The following is a 25,186-nucleotide window of genomic DNA, read 5'->3' as shown; positions in this document are numbered from 1 at the left end:
TTGGGATAAGAGGATTAAAACAATTAAAAACATTAAAAGTAATATTTTTGGATCTATTTTGTGGTGGACCTTATATGCTATACTGTTGACAAGGCCACTTTTGTAGCCATGTTATGAACCGAGGGGTATATATAAGGGGACGGTACAAAAGAATGACTGATTTACTGAATTAAAACTGAAAGGATAGCAAAGATCTGCACACCAGCCCAGGGACATATAGACGGCCAGTCACAAAAAGGGTTTTCTATTGTTTCATTTTACAGTAGCTTTCAGGATATAAAGAAAAGAAGGAGAGAAGACAATGCAGTGGAACGTTAAGCAGCTGACTGTGTGCGACATGCTCGATGTGTGCTTGAGAGCGGCACCTCGGAAAGTGACTGGTGGACACTTAACAGCTTACGTTTCAAATTCAAATCTAAATTTGTTACGCCACAGGAGTTACCTCCTCATGTCAATGGTTGGACACCGTCACTGCAGTGAGACTGTGGTCCACTTTACGGCATGTGCTGTGAGTTTAACTACAGTTATTTGCCAGCTGAGCACTTGGCTACACATGTTTGGAGAATTTGTGTACAACTGCTCTCAGAAACATTGTCACTCGGACAGATAATTCAAAATTTCTTGTTCTTTCTCTTTTTAAAAAAAATGACAATAGTTTTTTTGTGTGTCTGACTTATAAACCTTGTCCAGGTGTAACTGACATTCAAAACTGATTCTGATTCACACACACACACACACACACACACACACACACACACACAAAGTTATACTCACATAGGTGAAAGAACATGACTGTCACTATAACGCACACTACACACCCTGTTTGTAGTCAAAGACTGTAGACATGACAGCTGGAAAGTGGATGGCAGTCCACTGGAAGTTGTCAGCAGATAAATTACTTCATTACCTTCACTGATGTTCACAAGATTTCAGTTATCATAACGTGCATCTTCACTATCACCCTCAACATACAAAACTGAAAAAGCAAATGAAACAAAACACACAAACATACATAACTCAACAACACATAAAAACAAAGTAAAAAAGCAATCCTTACGATTCAGGGTTATTTTTACATGGACACAGACTGTATGGTTGAAAACAGTAGCTCAAGTAAAAAGATCCAATTGTTTTGAAATGGAAATTGTTTATGCATTGATGCATTTTTTCCAGATGAGCATGGTAGCTGGGGCCATTTATGTGTTCAACAAGCGACTCACTTGGGCCAACAGCTTTGATCCTCCCGTCTGTCAGCCTGTTTGAATCCGTCACCTGTTTGGTCCAAATGTCAGCCTGTTTGAATCAGTCCAGCTGTTTGGTCCAAATGTCAGCCTGTTTGAATCAGTCCAGCTGTTTGGTCCAAATGTCAGCCTGTTTGAATCAGTCCAGCTGTTTGATCCAAATGTCAGCCTGTTTGAATCAGTCACCTGTTTGGTCCAAATGTCAGCCTGTTTGAATCAGTCCACCTGTTTGGTCCATAATTCAACCTGTTTGAATCAGTCCACCTGTTTGGTCCATAATTCAACCTGTTTGAATCAGTCACCTGTTTGGTCCAAATGTCAGCCTGTTTGAATCAGTCCACCTGTTTGGTCCAAATGTCAGCCTGTTTGAATCAGTCCACCTGTTTGGTCCAAATGTCAGCCTGTTTGAATCAGTCCACCTGTTTGGTCCAAATGTCAGCCTGTTTGAATCAGTCCACCTGTTTGGTCCAAATGTCAGCCTGTTTGAATCAGCCCAGCTGTTTGGTCCAAATGTCAGCCTGTTTGAATCAGCCCAGCTGTTTGGTCCAAGTGTCAAAAAATGTCATTTGTTCAAATTTCTCAAAATACCAAGACAGACATCTGAAACAACAACAACACAACCCCAGCTAAGGATAATTTGGGTTTGGGCAATGCTTTACAGACTCAAAATTATCACTTTTTTTCTCTGGTGTAAAATGACAAAACCAGAAGCTTATTTCACTAGTTCTCATGAGTCCAACATGAAAGAAAAAGGAAAGAAACAAACACAAGCACAATTAAAGAAACAAGCAGTACACATGAAAGCAAATTGTGTTTACTTGTTATTTTTTCTGTTGATGTCCAATCTGAACATTGGTGCACATCAAAATATTACACAGGATTTACTATACAGCATTTATTACACAGCATTTGCTTACAAAAAGTTACTTATCCAATGAGCACACACCATGAAGAAAATCTTACTTTCCCATCATCCACTGCAGCAATGTTGAACAAACAACAACAAAAATCGAAACTGTTCAAATCTAATCCAGATCCAATTAGACCCATGCTGAGCACACAGGGCCATATCAGGCAATGAAAAACAGCACCTTTCAAAGCACAACTCACAAAGCAAAACCTCTGAAAAAAATAAAATAAAATAATGGATGGGGAATAAATGGACACACTTATAATACTAAATTACAGCTAATAAACCCAGAATATGGCTCTGGAATGGACCTTTCTGCCACATTTTCACCAAATGATTAGAAAAAAAAAAAAGAAACATTCCCAAAAATTCTACACTGTACAGCAAAAATGCACACACACAAAAAGTAAGTGCCAACAGTCATTTCACATTATATGGACATAAAAAAACAACAACATAAAAATGCCCAATATGGCAATAGAGAAATTGAATGAATACAGCTGAATTGATTCAGAAGGCTGAAAATGAGAAAGTGGTGACATAAGGTGCGAGAGATAAAAAAAAAAAAAAGTGATAGGAAAGTGTAATTTTTTGGCGCAGAAATGTCTTTAACTAAGGTGGGGATACTCAGAATACTACAGAATAAGTTTTACTGAAAAGTGCAAGAACCCCCACTAGGAAAAGAGAAAGAAAAAAGAATCAAAGGAAAACAATGCTGCCCTAAGATAGGCGACAGTGACCAGTGTGCACTACAAGTTTATACAAGCCCCCCGGCTCCTCCACCTCTCCTACCAGTCCACTATCCAGAGCGTGCCAACCTTCAACCAGCTGTGCTACCACAGCAGCACCAAGAAGGCCGACAGGGAGAGGCGGAAGAAGTGACAAGGTCACCGACAGGGCGGCCTCCATTGTCTTGAGGCTCTGACATCCTTGGACACAATGTTCCAGGGCGCTGCTCTCAGGGTCCGTGTGGACACCAGCCACCCACTCCACCAGCTGCTGACTGCTTAAGTCCAGGAGGGAGTCTCCTGCGTGACAGCAGTGTATCAGGGCCAGGACCAGGGCCATGAGGAACTCCTTCCTCCCAACAGCCATGTGACCGCACAACGAGTCCCTTCACTGACACAGTGCGTGTGTGTGTGTGAACATGCGTGTTTCACAGGTGTCTTCGGTGACATCCCTGGAATCATCTGGTTATTCTCTGTTCATCACTGACACTGTGTGTGTGTCTGTGTGTGTGTTTCAACAATGTTTCCATTCATTGCCACCTCTGGACTCATCTGGCTGTTCTCTTTTAATCACTGACTCAGCATGTTTGTGTGTGGGTGGGTGTGCATGTGTTAAAATTATGGTTAATCATTTGTTATATATGTATTTAAGTGTTAAGTGGTTTCACTCATTTTGATGAAATTTCTTTAAAGGGGAGACATATTGAGTTCATGTTCATTATCTTTGAGGTGTCAAAGTGCATCTTTTATGTAATCAGACTTGAAAAAAGCTCTGAGCAGTATGAGTGAGAGATGGTGAGGAATGAGACCTGCGCATGGGGTGATTAAGAGGGTGGGCGTCAGGGTGCAGGGAAGACAGTGATCGGGGGCAGGGGAGGAGTTGGAGTTTGTGAAATTGAAAGAACAAATCTGTGGTTTCAAGTATTGTATTTCTCTCGTTTTGAGTGTGCTGTACTTTTAGAATTTTATGAATGTAAAATGTTATTTTATTTCTACTACTGTACTAGTGTGTTGTCTTGTGCTTTCTTGTCACCCACAAATAAATTTTCCTTGCATTTTATATGAGAATTTTGAACCGATTTGATCGATTGAAAGACTAAACCTTTTACTCTGACAAAACGTGCATAATTTTAGATCACATGATGGTAAGATGAGAAATTTTTCAGATGCAAATTTTTTTTATCCAAATTACTATCACCTCTGAAAAATCCGCTACCTAATCCAACCTCTTTCCCTCCTTATTCCATGCACAGGAGTGGATATCAGTCGCAGGAAAGAAAAACTTTATACCTATGCACAAATCACATGCATGAGAATGTATGCACATTCTGGAATTAACTAGTTCAGTGCCACAAAAATTTTGTATAAAAAAAGTGGTCTCCCCTTGCCAGGGAATTTTGAGGATTTATGGGTCATCATTTTTTTGTTAAATCATGACACAAAAACTACAGGAGATACAGAATGAAAGTAATCGTTTTTGTGTAGCAAAATGAAGGTCAATTCTAAATCTGGGCTTTTTTTTCTCCTAAATTATTTTGAATCTAGATAACTAATCACACATTTCAAAGTGAAGATGATTATTTTTAAGCATTAGAAAGTTTATTTCAACCTCCACAAAATTACACTCAGAAAGAAAACAAATATAATACAGCTGTAAATAGCATACTTATTGCCTGATATGTACCTGGAAAAGAAAAGAAAATGGCTTATAAGTTTATGAAACCAATCACAACACTTGCGGTCATGTAAGTGAATAACTGTCCCAGCAACAACAAACGTTGAGTTGGGTCAATCACATTCTCAGAGTGAGGGTTCAAGCTTTTCTTACACCTAAAAGTGTTCCCCTTGAGGCCAGAAAGCACTTAGATGATATTCCCTTCCTCCTTGATGTAACTGCTCTGACAAAGTGTCTGCTACGCATTCAGTTTGTCTCCTCTGACTAAATCGGTTAACTGATCTGTGACAAAAAAAAAAAAGTGTTAAAATGTGAATAAAAAACAACAACACATGATTCTGTCTATCATCTGTCAACTGAGTTTCAAGAAAATGCCATTCCCAGCAGTTGATCACTGTGTTAAGACTTAACTGATAGCTGGACCACGCCTAAAGACTTCATTGACAGCTGGACCACACCTTAAGACTTAATTGACAGCTGGACCACGCCTAAAGACTTAATTGACAGCTGGACCACGCCTAAAGACTTAATCGACAGCTGGACCACACCTAAAGACTTAATTGACAGCTGGACCACGCCTAAAGACTTAATTGACAGCTGGACCACACCTAGACTTAATTGATAGCTGGACCACGCCTAAAGACTTAATTGACAGCTGGACCACGCCTAAAGACTTAATTGACAGCTGGACCACGCCTAAAGACTTAATTGACAGCTGGACCACACCTAGACTTAATTGATAGCTGGACCACGCCTAAAGACTTAATTGACAGCTGGACCACGCCTACTTAACCCTACCCTCTGGCCTTTGACCTATTGTCATACACCACTCCTTTATCTCTCCTCTCCCTCTTCTCAAATCACATTAAAGTACCGTACCTTCACTGTCAGTCATGGTCACTCTTTCAGAAGTAATGTCTGATTGGATAGATGGACTGAAGAAAGAGTGGGATGTTCTTTGGTCAGTTACATTACTGTTTTGTCATCACCTTCAAGTGTGAACCAATCATAAGGCAAGACAGATCCATCTCCCATCATTATACTCATACATGATCATCAGTTCAGCTTGGGACTAGGAGCTGGCAGCTGACTGGGACCACTGTCTTCACATGATGAAGTGTCTGCACCTTTTTGGCATGAGAGGCAAACCCTCTTTGCATGCACGCTCAAAGAGGTCCAGTTAGCAAATCATTATGGAGAAAAAAGGGGTCTCCCCCCTGATAGATTCTCAATTAAAATTTGAAACAGGATATTCATAATCGAGATACATTAAATCAATCATTCTGTCTGTTTACATTTATTGTACCAAACTCTGATGAAGGAAAAATCGAAATACATGCAGGACATCACTTTTTGCAGGACGTCAGCTGATGTCTTTTAGGCACTCAACTTGTTAAGACTTATTACTGGTCGGCTTTTTTTTCTTTTCTTTTTTTTTGTTAGTGTTTTGGTTGATTACTCCAGATTAAAATAGGTTAAAAAGGTTAAAGGTCACACTGCCTTTTATGGCCAGGAGGACAGTGAATCAATACCCATTACATTACATCTAACTAACGAGAAGACTAATCACCATTACATCTCAGGAGTAGGCATAGAAAGGTGGGACCCCAACCCGTTCACATCTGGGTGGATTGTCTTTCCCAAACACACAACACCATGCCAGAAACCTAGGCTTTGAACCATGATCACTGGTTATAACTGGATCAGAAATCTATGCCTGACCAATGATGCCACGGCACACCTAATGGAGTACTGTCAATTAACTAAGGAAGACTGAATTAAATTCCCTGCAAAGTGCTATACGATGGACAGATCCCCATCAAAGACTCATGAAATATTTCTGTGGTGGGAACAACTGAACATGTAAATTGGTTGCAAACATCTATTTGAACACTTTATTCACCTCACAAAGGTGAGACTTGTTTCTTCAGATATGAACCTTTAACTAAGAGTAAGATAATTAACAAATAGTAAAGAGTGGTAACTCAAAAAGGAAGCACCGGGCCTATCCTTATACCGATCATTTGACATGTGTACACAGCAGCAAAGACAGAAGAAATGTGCAAACACAAATGAGCTTTTATTCAAGACTGGCACAGCCTCTTTAATCCTGAACATTTACCTGTGTGCTAGCTGAATCTGTAGCGTAAGCAGCACTGACTTGAAGTTGTGTACCTTGTGAAATGGAGCGAGTTACCACTCTTTACTATTTGTTAATCATTTCATCTCCTGGCCTCATTGTTTGTTAATTTCCAGTTGAAAACCACCGAGGCAACCATGTGTTTGTTCTGTATTGTCCATGTGTTGTGTGTGGCTTGTTCAGGATTAAAGAGGCTATGCCAGTCTTGAATAAAAGCTAATCTGTGTTTGCACATTTCTTCTGTCTTTGCTGCTGTGTGCACATGTCAAATGATCGGTATAAGGACAGGCCCGGCGCTTCCTTTTCGAGGAAGTGTCTGGATTTGTTCCAATGTACCTTTTTTTTTTTCTTTTTTTTTCACCTGTGTGCTAGCTGAATCAGTAGCGTAAGCAGCACTGACTTCAAGTTGTGTACCTTGTGAATGGAGAGAGTTATCACTCTTTACTATCTGTTAATCATTTCATCTCCTGGCCTCATTGTTTGTTAATTAAGAGTAAGATAGTTTGATTGTGCTGTATCAGCTTCTGGATTATACACTTAATATATATTGACCATCAGCCACTGAAGGGATAAACATATTTCTTTAACTGTTTGTCTAATTGTTTATTTTTCTCTGAAAGTGTGTGCATACCAACAAGAAATATCAAAATATTTTCAAACAACAAAATTGGTGTAACGGGGCTGTTAGCCAAAAACTAAAGGAAAAAGAGTTTTTCATGAAACTGATGATTTGTATTTGTATTTCTCTTTTTGTCACAACAGATTTCTCTGTGTGAAATTCGGGCTGCTCTCCCCAGAGAGAGCGCATCGCTACAATGACAGCACCACCCATTTTTTGTATTTTTTTCTGCCTGCAGTTTTATTTGTTTTCCTATCAAAGTGAATTTTTCTACAGAATTTTGCCAGGGACAAGCCTTTTGTTGCCGTGGGTTCTTTTACGTGCGTTAACCCCTAGGCTGCCTGCATGACGAGATAATTCGTCATGGCAAGCATGTATGCTTCGCTGCCTGCATGACGAGATAACTCGTCATCGAAATATTCTGACTTTTCCCTGGTTTGCATTCACTTCCTTGGCAAAAATAGTGGTAGCTTTAGCCTGGGGAATCTCTCTAGATTCTATTCATAGCTAGAAACCCCATCTACGTCATGAAGCAGTCCTTTATTTGAACGTTTTGGTTGGGTCACTGTCCAAGTGTTTGCCTGACTTCTCTCCTCGCTCGCTCAACAAAATGTCGGACTGACGCCGTGCTCAAGACATGCGATCGTGACGAACTAAATCAAAAATGATTTCTTTCTTTAGCTGATGCTCAGAAAGAACTGAAGCGTAAATTCGAAGGAGAAGATAGAGATGAACATTTATAGGACGATCTGATAGAAAATAAAGGGAGCAATCAAGAGAGTGGCCAAGATGCAACTGTCAGTGAGTGATGTCAGCTGTACAGCTGTTAGCAGACGACAGATGACCGAATTAGCAGCAGAGCGATATTCTTGGCACGCAGCCAACGCGGTCTGATGAGAACTGAATCAAGTGACCGTGTGAGAGGGGTGAGGAGGAGGGGGGGGGGGGGGGGTTGGAGACTGAGGGGGCGTGGCCTCACATCCATCTTATCACTTGGAGAAGTCACAATGTATTGTGTATCTATTTCTTAAAAAAAAATATATATATATATATTGTGGTTGTTCTAGTATGATTTTGTGTTTGCAGATATCCATTTGTCCAGAAAATATGATGTTTTTGTGCAAATTACCTGACTAATGTTTGTAATGAACAAGTTGAAAATGTGACAAAAAACAAAACACTGATTTCAAAACAACAACATGTCACTAAAAATATATAAAATGGGAAAATAGCATGTGTTTTGTATTCTTTATTCATTTACCTTTCAGAAAATATATACTTTTATGGGTCTTTCTCCAACAACAAAGAGCACAGAATTTTTGGAAAATTTATACCCGTTTTTTTGTGAAAAAACCCTGGCAAACAGATTTCACTTAAATCTTATTCTCCTGGCAGCGAAAGGGTTAAATGCATGTTGCAAATGGGACCTTGGTTTACTGTCTCATCCAAATGATCAGCAACCAGACCACCACCCAAGATCCAGTGGAGGGGGAGAAAATACTGGCGACTGCCGGTGTGATTCGAACCAGTGTGCTCAGATTCTCTTGCTTCCAAGGCAGATGGGTTACCTCTAGGCCATCACTGATAATAAAATAGTCCACAATCAGGCAAAAAGAAGTGTTGAAAAATGCATTAAGAAGGCAAACTTTTTTTTATAGGAAAAAAATCAGAAGAAAATTTGTCTGCAAACAACTCTAGGAATGTGTGGACCAAACTGCAGAACACCACTGATTACAAAATGACCAACCAGACAGTCGACATCACTGACAGAACTCTTCCAGACAAACTTGACTCATTCTACTCCAGATGTGACAAACCATTGTCTACTTCTGATGTGGCTGCACCCAAAATCACCTCTACTCGCCCTTTCTGTCCAAGAAAATGAAGTCAGATGCCACTTCAGTCATCTGAAAATGAGAAAAGCCGCTGGCCCTGACAACATCTCACCAGGCCTTTTGAGGAAATGTGCAGTCCAGCTATCTAGTGTCTTCACTGACATATTTTAACATGTCCCTTCAGTCACGTGTGGTGCCACACTGCTTTAAGAAATCAACAATCATTCCTGTTCAAAAGAAAGCACAGCCTAGTTGTCTTAATGATTATTGTCCAATAGCCTTAACATCAGTTGTCATGAAAACGTTTGAACGCTTGATTCTGCTCATTCCTGTTCTAAAGAAAGCACAGCCTAGATGTCTTAATGACTATCGTCCCGTAGCCTTAACATCAGTAGTCATGAAAACATTTGAACGCTTGATACTGCAGTTCCTAAAAACCAGCACACCTTTTGATCCCTTTCAGTTCGCCTACAGAGCTAACAGATAACGGATTCTTATAATGATATGCACATGCATGTATCCTAAATTCTGCTGTATCTGTGTTTGTGTATGATTTTTAATTTATGTTTGTACCTCTTTATGTACTATCCCCCCCCCCCAACCCCCACCCCCCCTGCCTCTCCACACCCCCACTCGCCCCAATATTTCTTGTGACCCTGGTACACTTGGTAATAAAGACACATTCAATTAAATTCAACTATTTACTTGACAGGCATGACCACGTCAGCTCTCCACTCAGCGGCCACCAACAGACCAGACAGGAGGTCCCCTAAACAAATCTAGAAGTTATGGGATTGATGAGGATTTCAAAAGTACACTGAAAACATGAAGTGCACAGCTTAAAAGTTCTGTTAGGCATTTAGTATTTCCTGAGTGCACACACAAACACACACACACACACAATCATAATGATAACTAGTGCCTAATCACAATCACACCTGTCAACTTAAAGAGAAGTACGAGTCCTAGATTAAGTACAGGTGAGTGGAGCAGCAAGGCAGAAAATACAGAAGAGGCAACAGAAATAAACAGAGCTACAGAATGAGAAAAGAGGACATTTCTCTAAGTTCAATCACACAAGTTCAAAGGTTGGGATTATAAGATACTGTTTAAATTTTGAAAGAATCCCTAGCTGGCAACCCCATAATTATTATGAGTAAGTTGTTTCACTGATATAAATATACATTTTTTATGCATACCATTTATGACTTCTCTGTCCAAAACTGATGACAAATTGAACAATGCAACAAAGTCTTAAGTGTTTCAAGAAAAAGATGAAGCATATATCATACACATGCATACATTTCCCTTAATTTTTCATCATCTTCCTTGTGGTCTGATGTCAGACGGGCATATGCATGCATGCATGTGCACTCGCATCCCCAACTAAATACAACAATCAAAGATTTTCTGCGACACATTCTCATGCAAACCATTTTTAGTTCATAAATCAGATGGGAACAGAAGTAACACTCCACACTTTTCTTTCTCGATAATCACTGAAGAAGGGTTCAGAATGTATGCTGATCACACATCTTCAAATCAAAGGCTCCTTGTAATGCTGCAAGTGTATGCACTGGGTTCTATCAATTTTAAGTCGATGATGTCGTACATTAATCAAATGTGTGGGATAGTTTTTATTCATAAAAAGGGTGGTTCTGTGCAGTGTGTTTGGGTGCGTAAGATGCTGAGGCACAGTGTACTGAAGTAACGGTATTGGTAGACTGCACTGAGATTAACAGTGTACTTTGGTAATAGTAGACCGCATTCTGATGTAACAGTGTACTTGGGTAATGGTTGATTGCACTGAGATGTAACAGTGTACTTAATAGCTGATTGCAGTGAGACATAATAAGGGAGCATGTTAACCTTTACATCGCCAGCTATGTTCAAGCTGCTAACATCTGCTAGCCGGTTTAGTCAGCTGCAAAATAGAGCTGAAAACTGACTGTGCAACAGAGCAGCCAGTGGGAATGTGGGGTACTCGTTTTTTCGCGGCCATGTGGCACGAACTTTTCTCCACTGTCACTGTCAGCAGCAAAATCATTTTATGCCAAATGCCTTTTAATTAGACTTGCAGTCTGCTGTCCCGTATAGTGTGGCTGAAAGCAAGACTGCTAGTTACAATCTGAACTGGTTGAAGGACTTGCTATCATTTGAACTAAGTTTTGAAAAACCACTGAAAATCCCTCAAAACCGCTCGAGAGTTGGTTCAACAATGAGAAGGATGTTTCCCGTACATGTGGCAGGAAGTGATGACTGAGTCTGGTGTTATTTTTTTCTAAAGTAGCGCAAGTTTGTTAACTTTAATGCTTAAGTTGCCAACTGGTGACAGCAGCCTTCTCCCTACAAGTTGCCGTGTGGTGACTGTGGTGTTCTTGCTGCAAGTCGCCGAGCAGAGACTACAGTGACCAAAGAGTTAAACTGTTATACATGTACTGGTCTGTTACAGTGGACACCTAAGTCACCACTGCAGAATCATGATGTCTAGCAGTCCACACTAATCACTGTCACTACTGTATGATGAGGAATATCTTCTTTTCTTCAATTTGTGCCAGGAATTTCCATTTACTTCAGTGTCTTTGTGCTTCTGCACATACTGGCGCTTCAGGCTGCGGTACTGAGTGGAGATCTCTTTCTGCAGATGTCTGTCAAACTTACTGTTGGAGGGTCCCCCATGTCCATTCACCTCCTTCCACATCACCACCAGGTCATTTTCTTCTTTTTCTGTGTCGCCATGTTTACTATGGCCTGTGTTTCTCTCATTCTGTCTTTCAAGCTTGGAATTTTTTGTTTTAGTTCTTTTTGTACAACCTGATTTACTGGTTTTCACCTTCTTTCTTTCTGGTGAAGACACAAAATCATCTGAAGAGGCTGTTGGTTCTGAGGAATCACAAGTCCTTTTCCTGTGTTTTAGTCTGTGAGACTGAGCATGTCTTCTGGAATCTGAATCATAACCACTTCTGCTGCTGCCTGAGGAAACATATTTATAAGATTCAGTCTTACTGTAGTGGGCTCCTTTGGACACTGACTCGTGAGTCCTCTTTCTCCCTTTTCCTCTGTGAGACTGTCCCCTGGAATCAGAGTCCCTATCAGAATCAGAGTAACTACTGCTGCTGCTGTCTGATGATGAAGTTGTGGTGCTTTTGTTAAATCTCTTTTCACGTGCAGCACACTCCCGAGATTTGGTCTGTTCGAAGTGATGTCTTCTGGATATATGCTGGCGTCTTTGGCGAGGACAAACAGATGAGAAAGACTCTGAATCAGAGTCAGACTCTGAACTGTCTGAGGAAGATGATGGCCGTCTTCTCCTGGCCTGATGTCTGTGTCGGTGGGAGGACTTTTTCTTCTGTCTTCGCTTCTTCGATTTGCTCCTGTGCTTTTTCTTCTTCTTTGCTCTGGATGACAAGAGAAACTGCTGTGAGACACAGGCTAAAGACATAACACACACTGACACAAAGTCAAAAGCACAAACAAATTTGCAAAAGATACAGCATGCACAAAAAAGTTTTTTCTTATATATACCAACTGAGGATAAGAACTGGATAATAAGATTAAGAACAATGGTAGGATCTTTTAATTTTATCCAAATTGGTTTGAGCTTTTTTCACTTCAGCCTGACATGTAAACTGCATTTGCTAAAAATTTGAGGTATATTAGTATCCAAGCATATTTAAGGACAGAATAATGAAAATTAATATCAAATAAACAAGTTCACAACTGTAACAAGATAATGTGGACAAACAGGGAGAGAGAGATATCATGTTCCATGGAGGCAAACCTGGAGAGAAATTTTACTTGTCAAGTCACACATGAAAACACAAAGAAAAGACACACACACACACACACACACACACACACACACACACACACACACACACACACAGGCTGACATTTACTTTTTAACCTCATAAAATTTATTTGTTAAAAAATAAATCAAGTCTAATGTCATCCAGTACAACAAAAGTCAAATCTATCAAGAGTGCTATCCTGATGTACTTTCCAAGCCTTGAAGTGACTTATGCTTTGGCCAGAACTACAACAAAACTCCGGCAAAATACTTTTTTTTACTTATCTTTCTATATTACGTTTTACCTAACATACTAACTGTGACCCACTGGTGCAGACTCTTGCAGGGGTCTAACTGTGCAGTTTCGTCATGTGCTTTCAATCTACTTGTAAAGTAATGTGTTGCACAGTTGTTTCCCTTTAATTAACTTCCTGATTTCACCTTTTCTTCCTTGTGTGTGTGGTGTGTGTGTGCACCCACAAAGAGAGCTTAAGCAAGCATGTGCGGACATGTGTGCACCATTATATGTAATCAGATAACTTGTAAGACTTAGAGCAGAAGGAACAGTTGAATATTCAATGTTGCTTACACAAGTTGCTGGTAATTCAGTGGAATCACAAAAGATTTTTAGCGCTTTAGTTTTTAATCCAATTTTTATTGATAAGAAGCTATTTATGTGTGAACATATACAGAGAAAAGGTATATATCTTATTTATCTTGTCAATCTTTCTGTGTGCGCCATCCATGAGCCACTTGTTTTCATGCTGTATGAGGGTCAATTAAGATATCATCAACAAATTATTTATTGGTCAGTGAGGATACTATCAACAAATTATCTATTCTTAATGGAACTTTGAAAAGGCTAAATGTGACATCATATGGAGTGACATGGTGACAGAGAGGCAAGGATTCCCAATGCGCAGGATTTGGCGTTCACTCTTCCTCCGTTTACACGGTCCTCATACAAATAATCTTGATAAGGTAAGTAAATTTTTCATTCCTATGAATAAAAGTAGCAGGTACAATATTGCATGGAAATCTAAAAAGAATTGGCTGCTCTGTTCTTGTTATTATCAGTTGAATCAGTCTCTTGTAAACTTTGTTCATTAAAACAAACTGACAGTTGAAACAGTCTCATTAACTTTGTTAATTAAAACATTGGAAACAAAACTGAAAAATCAAAATGACAAGAAAGCTCTGTGGGGTTGTTGGGGTTTTTTTTTGTGTGTTTTTTGTTTTGTATTTTAATACTTATATGCAGTCAGCATATACAACTTCAAGCTTACCTGTCTTTCTTTTTGTGATGAGAAACTAATCTGGAATCTTCAGAATCGGAACTGCTACTTCTGAAGTCGTCAGGATACAGTTCTCTGTAGCCACTATGATCCCATCTACACAGACAAGTTCATTCATTTCATCTTTGATTTTCTTTCATCAAATGCTGAAATGTAAAAGCAGATTATGTCTGATAACTATGTAGAAACAACAAAAAAGAATGACAACAAAAACTGTGGTAAAGGGGTGTGAGATGCTTACAACTGAAGGCTGACAGGAAGTTCACTGAAGTGCACACACGTTGATCTGGCAGTTGAAAAAAACAACAAAAAACAGAAACAAAACAGCTTGGTACATGTGTGTCTCTTTTTTTTCTGAGACACGCATTCACACATACACCCACACATGCATAACAGATATGCACCAAACATGCAGTTTCACAGATATGAAGGCACAGTCAAATACACATAAACGTACATGAGCCCCAACACACACGCACACACACATTACCCTGCACCTCCTCTACCCCCCTCCTCCACACACTCATTTCTAGGCTACGTATCGCAGCTTCCACCACACACACACACACACACACACACAGATGAACACTTACTTGTACAAGCACACACACATACGCCCATATCCCCCACCCCCAACCCCACACACATATATACAAAGATATATATATACACACCCGCACGTTCCAATATCCCGTTGCTCCCACAGTGTAGGCATGCATACACTCACATACTTCATCCTCTACCCCCCCTCCCACCGGCACCCTCACCTCCCCCTCACACACACACAAACATACGCACGTGCACAGAACTCTCCTGACACTTGTGTACACTTACACCCTTGCGCATGCACAAACGCACACAAACACACAGACCCACACATACACACAAACACACACATACACACACGCACAGAGGCTGCCACTGATTGGCCGCAAGAGGGATGGGAAAAGATCTCTGATGCCCTGTGTGTCTTCATGTTTTACATTTATTTGCTTATTTATCATCATAGTTGTCTTATTTATTTATTTTATTTTATTTTTATTATTATTATTACTACTACTTTTTTTCTTTCTTTTTTTCATATTATAATTATTATTTATTTATTTATCTATTTATGTATTTATTTACTTATTTATGTACGCTTATCTATTACTTATTCACCTTTTTTTTCTCTTTTTTCTTCTTTTTCTTTTTTTCAAGGCCTGACTAAGCGCGTTGGGCTACACCACTGGTCAGGCATCTGCTTGGCAGATGTGGTGTAGCGTATATGGATTTGTCCGAACGCAGTGACAAATCCAAAGGCTGTGAAAATATTACATAAGCTTTCTCTTTTCCATTCTATTGGGCACAATAACCGAGAGGTTAAAGCGTTGGATTTTCAACCTGAGGACCATGGGTTCGAATCTCGTTAACAGCACCTGGTGGGTAAAGTGTAGAGATTTTTCTGATCTCCCAGATCAAAATATGTCCACACATGCTAGTGCCTGAACTCCCACACAGAACATTGAATACAAACGCTAAAGATTCTGTAATCCATGTCAGCATTCGGTGGGTTATGGAAACAAGAACTTACCCAGCATTCTCATCCCCGAAAACAGAGTATGGTTGCCTACATGGTAGGGTAAATGATCAAAACGGTCATACACATAAAATGTTACATGTCTGTCTGAGTATGTATGTGTGTGTGCCTGAAACCTGATTGAATAACACAGGAAACGAATGATAAGCAGCCAATGGCAACCATCAGTCGGCTCTACCAAGGCAGACAGTGTGCTGTGCAAATAACTGAGTTTGTAGAGTGCTTAGAGTTAGAACTTAGTTTTGACTGAGGATAGGTGCTAAGTATCCAAATAAAAATCAAGATTTGAATTCTGAAAACTTCCTTTAATTTCAAAACTAACATACAAGCAATTCTTCATGACAAATGCTGATAAATTTGGAGCAAAAGAGATTCAATTCCATTTGTAAAATGTATGTACCACACACACTGATTTACACAACTTCTGCTCAAAAGCAAGGCAAAGGATTCTTGCATAAATCAAGAAAAATCAAAAGCAACTACTTATCGTTAAAAAAGATAAATAAATAAGAAAGAAAGAATGAGAAGGTGGAAAACCTTTGGATTATGTCAGCAGACAAGAACTTTAACACACAGAAGATTGAAATAAAATGACCTCCAGAAAGAAGGGAACAAGCCCATGTAGAACACACACACAATAATACTTTAGCAGTGAACACACACACACACACACATGGGTGGAAAACAACCACATGCACACACAAAGAATGAACACACACACATGCAAGCATGCATTCATGCACATACACAAAAGGACACAAGTTACAAATACAAGCACATGTATCCACATTCACATCAGACAAATATATGAAATACACACCGATTCGGATCAGAAGTTTCTAGCTTCTCCAGCTGCCTCATCCAGTATGTACTGGTGGAGTTGCCACCCTTGCCTTTCTCTTCCTCTTCATCCATGTGTGCTTGTCTGGATCGGCAGCTTGTCGACAAGTAGGCTCGTTTCTCAGATCGGCTGTTCCAGTAGTCATTCCTCCTCCTGTCACGGTTCCTACCACTGCAACGGTCGTCATGGCCGTAGGACGGATTGGACGGGTCTAAGCCACCTAGCTCTTTCATCCGGTCATATTGTTGCCACATTTCTGATTCCTCCACCGTCTGAAAGAAAGGAAAGCAAAGTTTTATGACCATGTTCAGTGTGAAACAAATGCCTGTGTGTCAGAAGTATTTAGTTCAGTGTGGTTCAGCCTCTCATGACAGGCAACATGATAATGAACAGAAGGAAAAATAAATTAGTTGAGCTGAAGAAATACAACGTAAATGGAGGAAATACAGACAATAAGTGCTAATGAGAAAGTGCTTGAAGATCTACTAAGGACAACTGGGCAACCAGGACAGCCCATTTTGTGTCTTTTGCCAAGAAATAGGTAGAATCCCAGGCTTTCCTTTCCATATTATATACAATGTATGGATTTTAATTTATTTTAATCTTCTATGCATTATCAAAATGGAAATTGAAAAAAATAAATAAATAAATAAAAGAATAAGAGGCAGAAATAAGAGGTAGAAATTAGAATTGGACTGGTCATGCCCCAAATGCAAAATGTTTGCCATTTGCAATTAGAGATGGGTAGTTTGGTGCGGGGCAAACAACAATAAGTTGAAACAGTGTCACCAGAGAGTCGTCAGCAGAATGCTGTGACTACTGAGCAGTAGCTAAAGCATGAAAAACAAATGATAATGCTGCAATTATGGACATGTGTTAAGACTACTGTCATCTTTCTGAAATGACCATTTTATGATACAGCCAAGCAAGATACGACCAGTGTCTGGGGCACAGTCAGGCATGAGATTTGAAAAATGTGATCGAGTCTCAAAGATGGGGACCAGGGGGCCACAGAAGGCCCCCAGTGGTGGTCCATGGGGCAACACCCCAGGTGGGGGTCAGCTGAAGGTTTTTCTCAATTTCAAACCTTACAATCTCAGAATCTGCACTTGAGGGCCACCAGTGCCTGAGGTATTCCAACCCGTAGAAGACAAAAATCAGTCCAATTCTTCCGTGTCTGAAATGTTTTTGTTTTGCAACCTGTAAAATTCAACCTTGGGGACATGACAGGTCTCCACACTCAGCTCTTTCAAATCTGGCCTTAAAACCCACTTCTTCACAAGATAGACTCCCTCCCCTGCCTCTTCCTTGTCTTCAGTTTCTTCAGTTTTAGAGTTTTGCATGCGTGTGAATGACTAGTGTGAAAGCGCTTAGATTTGTCTCAGCACAAGATTCAGCGCTATATAAATACTATTATTATTATTATCATCATCATTATTATTATTATTATTTTCAAAATCGTGTGTGTGTGTGTGTGTTTTCAATGGGGCGGAACACGGGAGGAAAGAGTGAAAGTTCATATGTGTGCATGTATGTGCACTGCTTTAAATACAACTGTGTGTTTTATTTTTAAACTCTGTGTGTGTGTGTGTGTGTGTGTGTGTGTGTGTCTGTCTGTCTGTGTGAGGCTGTGGAATTGTCCAGGAGAGTTTCCTCTGAAAATCGGCCAGGGTCCAGGTGCTACCTTTGGCCCCTGGTGGGGTCCAGGGGGGCAAAGCCCCATGGCTGAAAACAAAATTAGTGATTTTTAAGACGTTTCGCGATTCGGGGGCCTCTGCTCTGTGTGCGCGTGTGTGTGTGGTGTTGTTTTCAAGGAAAATGTACTTGGCACACAAGTTTGCACTGTACCAATAATAGTTGGAAGACACCAACAGACAGAGCTGATATGAAGAAAGATTAAGCTGGAGTCGAGGTACAATACTAAAATGCACAACAGAAAATGGACAGTACATCCTATACACACAAAGCATACTCATGGTTACAAGCACTCAATACAAAAAAAAAGGGGGTTAAACTTACACATGAATCCAGCCTGTTCTCACTGATATACATACATTTATCTTTTGAAGGCTAATCAGTACCTCCATCATGACCTATTCAACTTAAGTCATGCGCCACACACTCTCACAACAACACAGAAATTTTCACACCTCTCTGCACAGTAATAATACACATGCACAAAAGGACACTTACCTTGTTATGAGAGTTTGTGTGACGGATGACATTCTTCAGCATCAACTTTGTTGTCTTGGAGAATACTGGTGCAGCCATACTTGACGGTATGTAAATTTGGTCAAAAAACAGGTAAATTTGAATTTTCTTGCCAGAAGTTCACCAAATGCCAGACTGCTCTAAACATCTGAAAATTAATAGAACATAAAACAACCAAAACTGAAGCATGTTTGTGATAAATAATAATGAGAATAAAAAAACCCACAGAACATGTTTTATTTAAAGTCCACAGTAATAATGTAATTATTCCGCCCACCCACCCACCCCATCCCCAATCTAAATTACCTGATTCAGAGATTGTCTTCTAAAAGCAACAAATCATTTCGTGATCTCAGACTTCAGCTACTTGAGCAAGGCTTTCAACTCAGTCCCACGCAGCAGACTCTTACACAAGTTGGACCACTTGGCTACTGTGTCCACACATGGCTCATCAATTTCTTGAAAAGACATATAATGAGGGCAGTACTGAAAGGTTAAGAAGTGCTGTGTCTTCTCCATCAAAAGACTTCACCTGTACAACCTAAGTTGAGTCTTCCTTACCCTGTTCAGTGTCAGAGAATTTTGTTTAAAAAAAAGTGTTCTCCTCTTGTCAGGGAATTTTGAGGATTCAGGGGCAATGAATTTTTTTTAATTCTGGCACACTATCTATATGAGATATACAGTGATACTAAACATTTTTGTGATAGAAAATGAATATTGATTCTACATCTGGGCTTTCCCCCCAAGTCCTTTAAATGTTGGTATCTATTGGGATGCCTGTGCAAGTTCACCACCTTGATACGGCTCTTCCACGACAACATGACCGGACAAGTTCTTTCCAATGGTGACCACACAACCTCCTTCAACATTACAAATGAAGTGAAACAGGGCTGAGTCTTAGCCTCCGTGATGTTTAACTTGTTCTTCACGCAGGTCCTACTCCATACTGTGAAAGATCTGGACTTGGGCGCATACATCAAATACCGCCTGGATGGATCTGTGTTCGATTTTCATCGTCTCACCGTTCAAATCAAGACCTTGGAAAAAATCATCCTTGAACTGTTCAGGCCCTCTTTACGGATGACCATGCCCTCACGGCACACAAGGAGAATCACCTGCAGGTCGCTGTCAACCACTTTGCAGAAGCATCCTAGCTGTTCAGAATAGCAATCAGTCTCAGAGAAATGGAGGTCCTTGTCCAAGCTGCCCCAGACACAGCCAAGCCCCAGCCAGCCATTACTACTGATGGAGTCCAACTGAAGTGTGTGGAGAGCTTCAAGTATCTGGGCAGCACTATCTGAGTATCTCTGGAGATGGATCACTGGATAAAGAGATCACGTCCAGGATCCAGAAAGCCAGCCAGGCCCTTGGAAGATTGAAAGTGAAGGTTCTTCAGCAGATAGGCATAAAACTGTCAACAAAGATAAAGATCTATAAGGCCGTAGTCCTTTCTTCACTGCTGTATGGAAACATGGACCCTGTATCAACGGCACATCAAGCAGCTAGAACAGTTCCACGTGAGATCACTGCACATGATCATGGGCATTCGGTGGCAGGACAAAGTCACAAACCAAGAGGTGTTGGACAAAGCTGATTTGACAAGCATCGAGTCATTGTTGCTGAAGGCTCAGTTATGCTGGACTGGTCATGTCATCAGAATGGATGACAGCCACATCCCCAGGCAACTAATGTATAGTGAGTTCCAGGAGGGCCAACACAGACGGGGAGGCCCAAACTGAGGGACAAAGACACCCTGAAGAGCAACTTCAAACACCACTCCTCTCTCTCCTACCCCTCTTCTTAAAGTACACAAAAGTACTGCACCTTTACTGTCAGTCATGGTCACCTACTCAAAAATGATGTCTGATTGGATAAATGGACTGAAAAATGTGTCGAAAATTGCTGTCAGTTTCATCACTGTTTGTCATCACCTTCAAGTCCAAGACAAGATAGATCCATCTCTCATCATTAGAATACCCATATATAATCATCTGCAAAGCTTGCGAAGTTCATAAGTTGTGTAAATCCACTGACTGGGACCACTGTCTTCATTTGACAAAGTGTCTGACACCTGTTAGCATGCGAGGCAAACCCTCTTTCCAGTGCCTAAGCTTAAGTATGGTATTAGAGCAGGGACCTACACCATTAACATAGTGATGAAAAACCTAAAACAATTTAATGCCATGCAGTCTGCTTGGTAACAAATGACTACAACTGTACAAATACAAGATCAGAACAGAAGTCCATGCAGCATGAACAAAATTGATGCTCAAGAACTAAACACCCCTCCACTCGAAGAGATGCATACACACTAACACAGGCACCTGACTCAGCCTCCTGAGCAGGACAATTAAGGCTCCTCTCCAAACAACAGTCGTCACAAGATCCAACCCACAAGATCTGATAAAAGTCCTCACACAAATTCAGTACTACAGCCTATCAATAAAACTAAAGGCTGCAGCATACCTTACATTTGGAAGAAAGAAAAAAAAGCAACAAACACAAATGAGTAATTTTGTTTTGCGGGAGAAATGTAAATGACACAATTTTACTAATTCAAACAACTATTGCTATTTTTTAACCTAATGACTGTCAACAATGGTTACCCTGACAATGTGACATCCTGTATCCAGTCCACATGCAAAACGAGTATCCCCTTTGTTCTCAATTTTGAAAATTTTTATCTAATGACCATCACAGTCAAGAATGGTTGCTGTGACATACTGTATCCAGTATAAATCCACAATAAGCATCCCTTTTGTTCTCAATTTTGAACATCAATCCAGCCAAAACCAACACTGTGCAGAAGCAATTGCACCAGCATTGAGAGACATTTATCAAAGCTAAATATGGACACTGGCCAACTTCGCCAGGCCTGGCGCACAGCAGACATCTGTGCTTTCAAGAAAGGTGATAAATGTCCCTGCTGAAAACTACCATCCCATTTCCCTACAAGTAATCAGCTGACTGCTGTAAAGTTCTGAAGTACATTGTCTGCCACCACCTTCACCAGAACTTCGGACTGAAACCACGGCTTCAAAGCTGGTTTCTCCTGTGAAACTTAACTACTCACCACCATCCATGACCTCACACAGTCCTATGACAATGGAGCACAGGTAGAACTCGCCATCCTTGACTTCAGTAAGGTGTTTGACACTTTCCGGTTTCCCTCACCAGAAGCTACTTCACAAACTCTCCCACTAAGTTGTCAAAGGAACAAAGTCAATGCATAGAGCATTTAGATGGATAAAAATTTCCTGACAAGCAGGGGAAAGTCAGGGTGGATTAAGGAGTATCCCAGGGTACTGTCCAAGGCCCCTGCTCTTCCTGTGCCCTATAAATGACCTACCGGCGACAGTCAAATCCCTGGTTCGACTGTTTGCAGATGATTTTGAACTGGAAAATCATGAACTTTTAAGCACCTTGAAGTCTGGGCTGACACCTGGAGAATGAAGTTCAACGCAAAGAAGGTATGTCCTCAACACAAAGAAGAGGACTGCTTTTTGTTTTATGTGCAGCCTCAACAATGAAATTCTACTGAAAGTGGAAAAAAAAACCCAGAATACTTCGGCATCCTGACAACTGACAACCTCAAATCACAGTCTCTAATGATCACCCCTCATCCCCTCCATTGCAGATATAGTCAATCATGGCTTCAGCAACATAGTTATCCAGATCCGGATCCAGAGCTTCAAGCAAGCTTTTTTTTTTTCTTCTTTTTTTTTCTTTTTTTTTAGTGGAATTGTCCCATTGTCAGTTCGCCCCTAGTCAGTTTGCCCCTGGTCAGTTTGCCCTCTTTGTCATCGTTTCACCTGGTTCAGACACTGAAATAGTTCTGTATTGCTAACAGACTGTGATATTGCATGCACAATTTATACTAATGAAAGAAATGTGTGTGTGTGTGTGTGTGTGTGTGTGTGTGTGTGTGTGTGTGTGTGTGTGTGTGTGTGTGTGTTACTCCAATAAAGACAAAAACAGAATGTACTTTCTATGTTTTTATTTGCAAACATACATGCAGGATAAAAATACATTGGCCTACATACATGCAGGATAAAAATACATTGGCCTATGATAACTATAGAACTATAAATACATATACATTGGCCAATATCCCAATTATCACAAACCCAAGATTCCATTTTGTGGGTTTCTGCTATTAGTATTATCCTTCTTACTCACTTAATGGTTGTTGATTTACCTTTTCCGAAACTGTTTCTGTTTCATTAACCCTAGGTTATGTAGGCCTATTTGTTTTAGCAGGCTTGTCTCCCCTCTAAGAGATAAACTTAGCAGGTGGTGCGGCTAAGATGCAATTTTACTGATCCAATTCAATTTTCGAGCCATCCACTGTTTTGGCTACAATTATTACTACCACTAGACTTCCGCAAATTCAAAAAAACAATACACAGGTATAGTCTTACTTTAGCATCATAAATTCAGCTCAGGAATTTAGGACGCTAAGTGGTGTTCTTTCCGTCCCACTTTAGAATCCTACCACATGCAAAATTTTAGAACCCTTTGTATGGGATGCCATTATTTCACACATGGATGCAAATAATCTGTATGCTAAGTGCCAACATGGCTTTAGACATAAATAAAAGGTCTTGTGTCACACAGCTTTTGGAGGTGATGGAGGAAATTACTACGTTACTTGATAAAGGTGACCCAGTAGACATAATTTACTCAGATTTTCATAAAGCTTTTGACAGTGTACAGTACCACATGAAAGACTGTTAAAGAAACTAGAACCTTACGGTATAGTCAGTAGATTACACAAATGGATAAGAGACTTTTTGACAGGAAGAACTCAGAAAGTCAGAGTTAGTGATGAGTACTCATCTGAGGCTGACATTCATAGTGGAATACTGCAGGGAAGTATTCTGGGACCAGTGCTCTTTACTATTCTTATTAAAGACCTTCCAGACTGTGTAGAATCATCTTGTAATTAATCTTTGCTGATGATACCAAAATATACAAGACATGCAACAGTAACAAAAAAAAAACTAACATCCTGCAACAAGATCTAGACAAACTCCAGGCTTGAACAGAGAAATGGAATCTGTATCTTAATGTGGACAAATGTAATGTGATGCATGTTCAGATGTTGGCTGAAGAAATCCAAACAAAACATATACTAGTTACTGTGCAACTGAATAACACTACAAACATAGTAAAATCATGCAACAATGAAAAAGACCTAGGAGTCACTTTTGATAGTTATCTTTCATTTGACCTACATATTCATAACTGCATAAATAAAGCAACATCAAATGATTGGAATAATAAAATGAACTTTTAATTATCTTGACCATGATATTTTTGCAAAACTATAATTTGTATAAAGCTCTGGTATGACCTCACTTGGAGTATGAAAATAATATATGGTGTCCTTATCTGAAGTGACAATCAACTGCAACTAAGAGAATACAGAGAAGAGCCACAAAGCTGGTACATGAATGTAGGCTCATGTATCACAATGATGAATTAACTTATTTAAAATTATTTTCCCTTAAGGGTAGGAGGATACGTGGGGATTTCACTGAGACATATAAGCTTTTCAATGGTCATGTTATGTATCTTGGGATCAGTTCTTCTCTGCACCTCAGTACAGTTCCACGAGAAATACTGATGGAAAATGTTTGTACAACGTTCAAATAGTGAATACACAAGAAAGTTTTGCTTCAGTAACTGAGTTACGAATGTATGGAATCAACTGCCACTGCATTTAAAACAAGCACCATCAACAAACTCCTTCAAGAATCAACTGGGCATTCCTACAAAATTCTTAACTATCTTTATAGATAGTTTGGTGAATAAATAAAATGTAAATAAAGCGTCGAACCTTGACCAAAGTCTGAAACAGAATGTGTCATGAGATCAAAAAAGGGACTGTTTTACTTTTAGTAGTGTTTATAAGCTTCAATGTCTAACTACTACTACTAAAAACAGCTCCAGGAATTTGGGATTCTAAAGTAGGACAAATGTTTATATTCTGTGAACTGGCTGGGGGCGAATCGACCGCGAAACAACCTGTGATATGGGGGCGAACTGGCCGGCTCGTGGGAGAACTGGTGGCCCAGAACTGGTTGAGGTGAACTGACAAGACGGCGAAACGACTGACACTTTAAAATAGGCTCTTTACATTACGATATTGAAAAAAGAGAACGACTGTAATAAAACCTACATTATCTAACTGCATGAGTACGCGTGAAAATACTTACAAAAGCACGAGATTCGTTGGCACAACATATATGTTACAATGATAACGTGGGAATCTACCTGCGGATCATCCATAGCGGAAGTAGAATTTTTTTTTTTTTTT

At 40.0% G+C, this 25,186-nt stretch overlaps 1 protein-coding gene across 2 annotated transcripts; it reads right to left on the bottom strand.

Moving 5' to 3' along the window:
* Nucleotides 1-9,770: 9,770 nt before the first annotated feature.
* Nucleotides 9,771-25,170, bottom strand: LOC143291689 (uncharacterized). Of its 2 annotated transcripts, none has more exons than XM_076601707.1 (5): nt 25,086-25,170; nt 18,847-19,012; nt 16,633-16,925; nt 14,225-14,329; nt 9,771-12,546 (listed from the first exon to the last, which is right to left on the bottom strand). In XM_076601707.1, exons 2-5 carry the CDS (start codon nt 18,922-18,924, stop codon nt 11,649-11,651), a joined length of 1,374 nt encoding a protein of 457 aa, XP_076457822.1. In that variant the 5' UTR covers nt 18,925-19,012; nt 25,086-25,170; the 3' UTR covers nt 9,771-11,648. The 2 variants fall into 2 exon arrangements, with proteins under 2 accessions (XP_076457822.1, XP_076457823.1); XM_076601708.1 differs by having other exon boundaries at nt 25,144-25,156.
* Nucleotides 25,171-25,186: the final 16 nt, after the last annotated feature.

This window comes from Babylonia areolata, chromosome 17 (genome assembly GCF_041734735.1).
Source record: "Babylonia areolata isolate BAREFJ2019XMU chromosome 17, ASM4173473v1, whole genome shotgun sequence".
NCBI classification, from domain to species: Eukaryota; Metazoa; Mollusca; class Gastropoda; order Neogastropoda; family Buccinidae; genus Babylonia; species Babylonia areolata.
The sequence above is the reverse complement of the archived record's forward strand: the minus strand, read 5'-3'. Positions and strand labels throughout refer to the sequence as shown.

Coding starts and splice junctions, on each gene's coding strand:
- LOC143291689 (XM_076601707.1), bottom strand. CDS start 18,924: ATGGCTGCACCAGTATTCTCCAAGACAACAAAGTTGATGCTGAAGAAT. Junction 16,926..18,846: donor ACACAAACTCTCATAACAAG/GTAAGTGTCCTT, acceptor CCTTTCTTTCAG/ACGGTGGAGGAATCAGAAAT. Junction 12,547..14,224: donor CATCACAAAAAGAAAGACAG/GTAAGCTTGAAG, acceptor CTTGTCATCCAG/AGCAAAGAAGAAGAAAAAGC.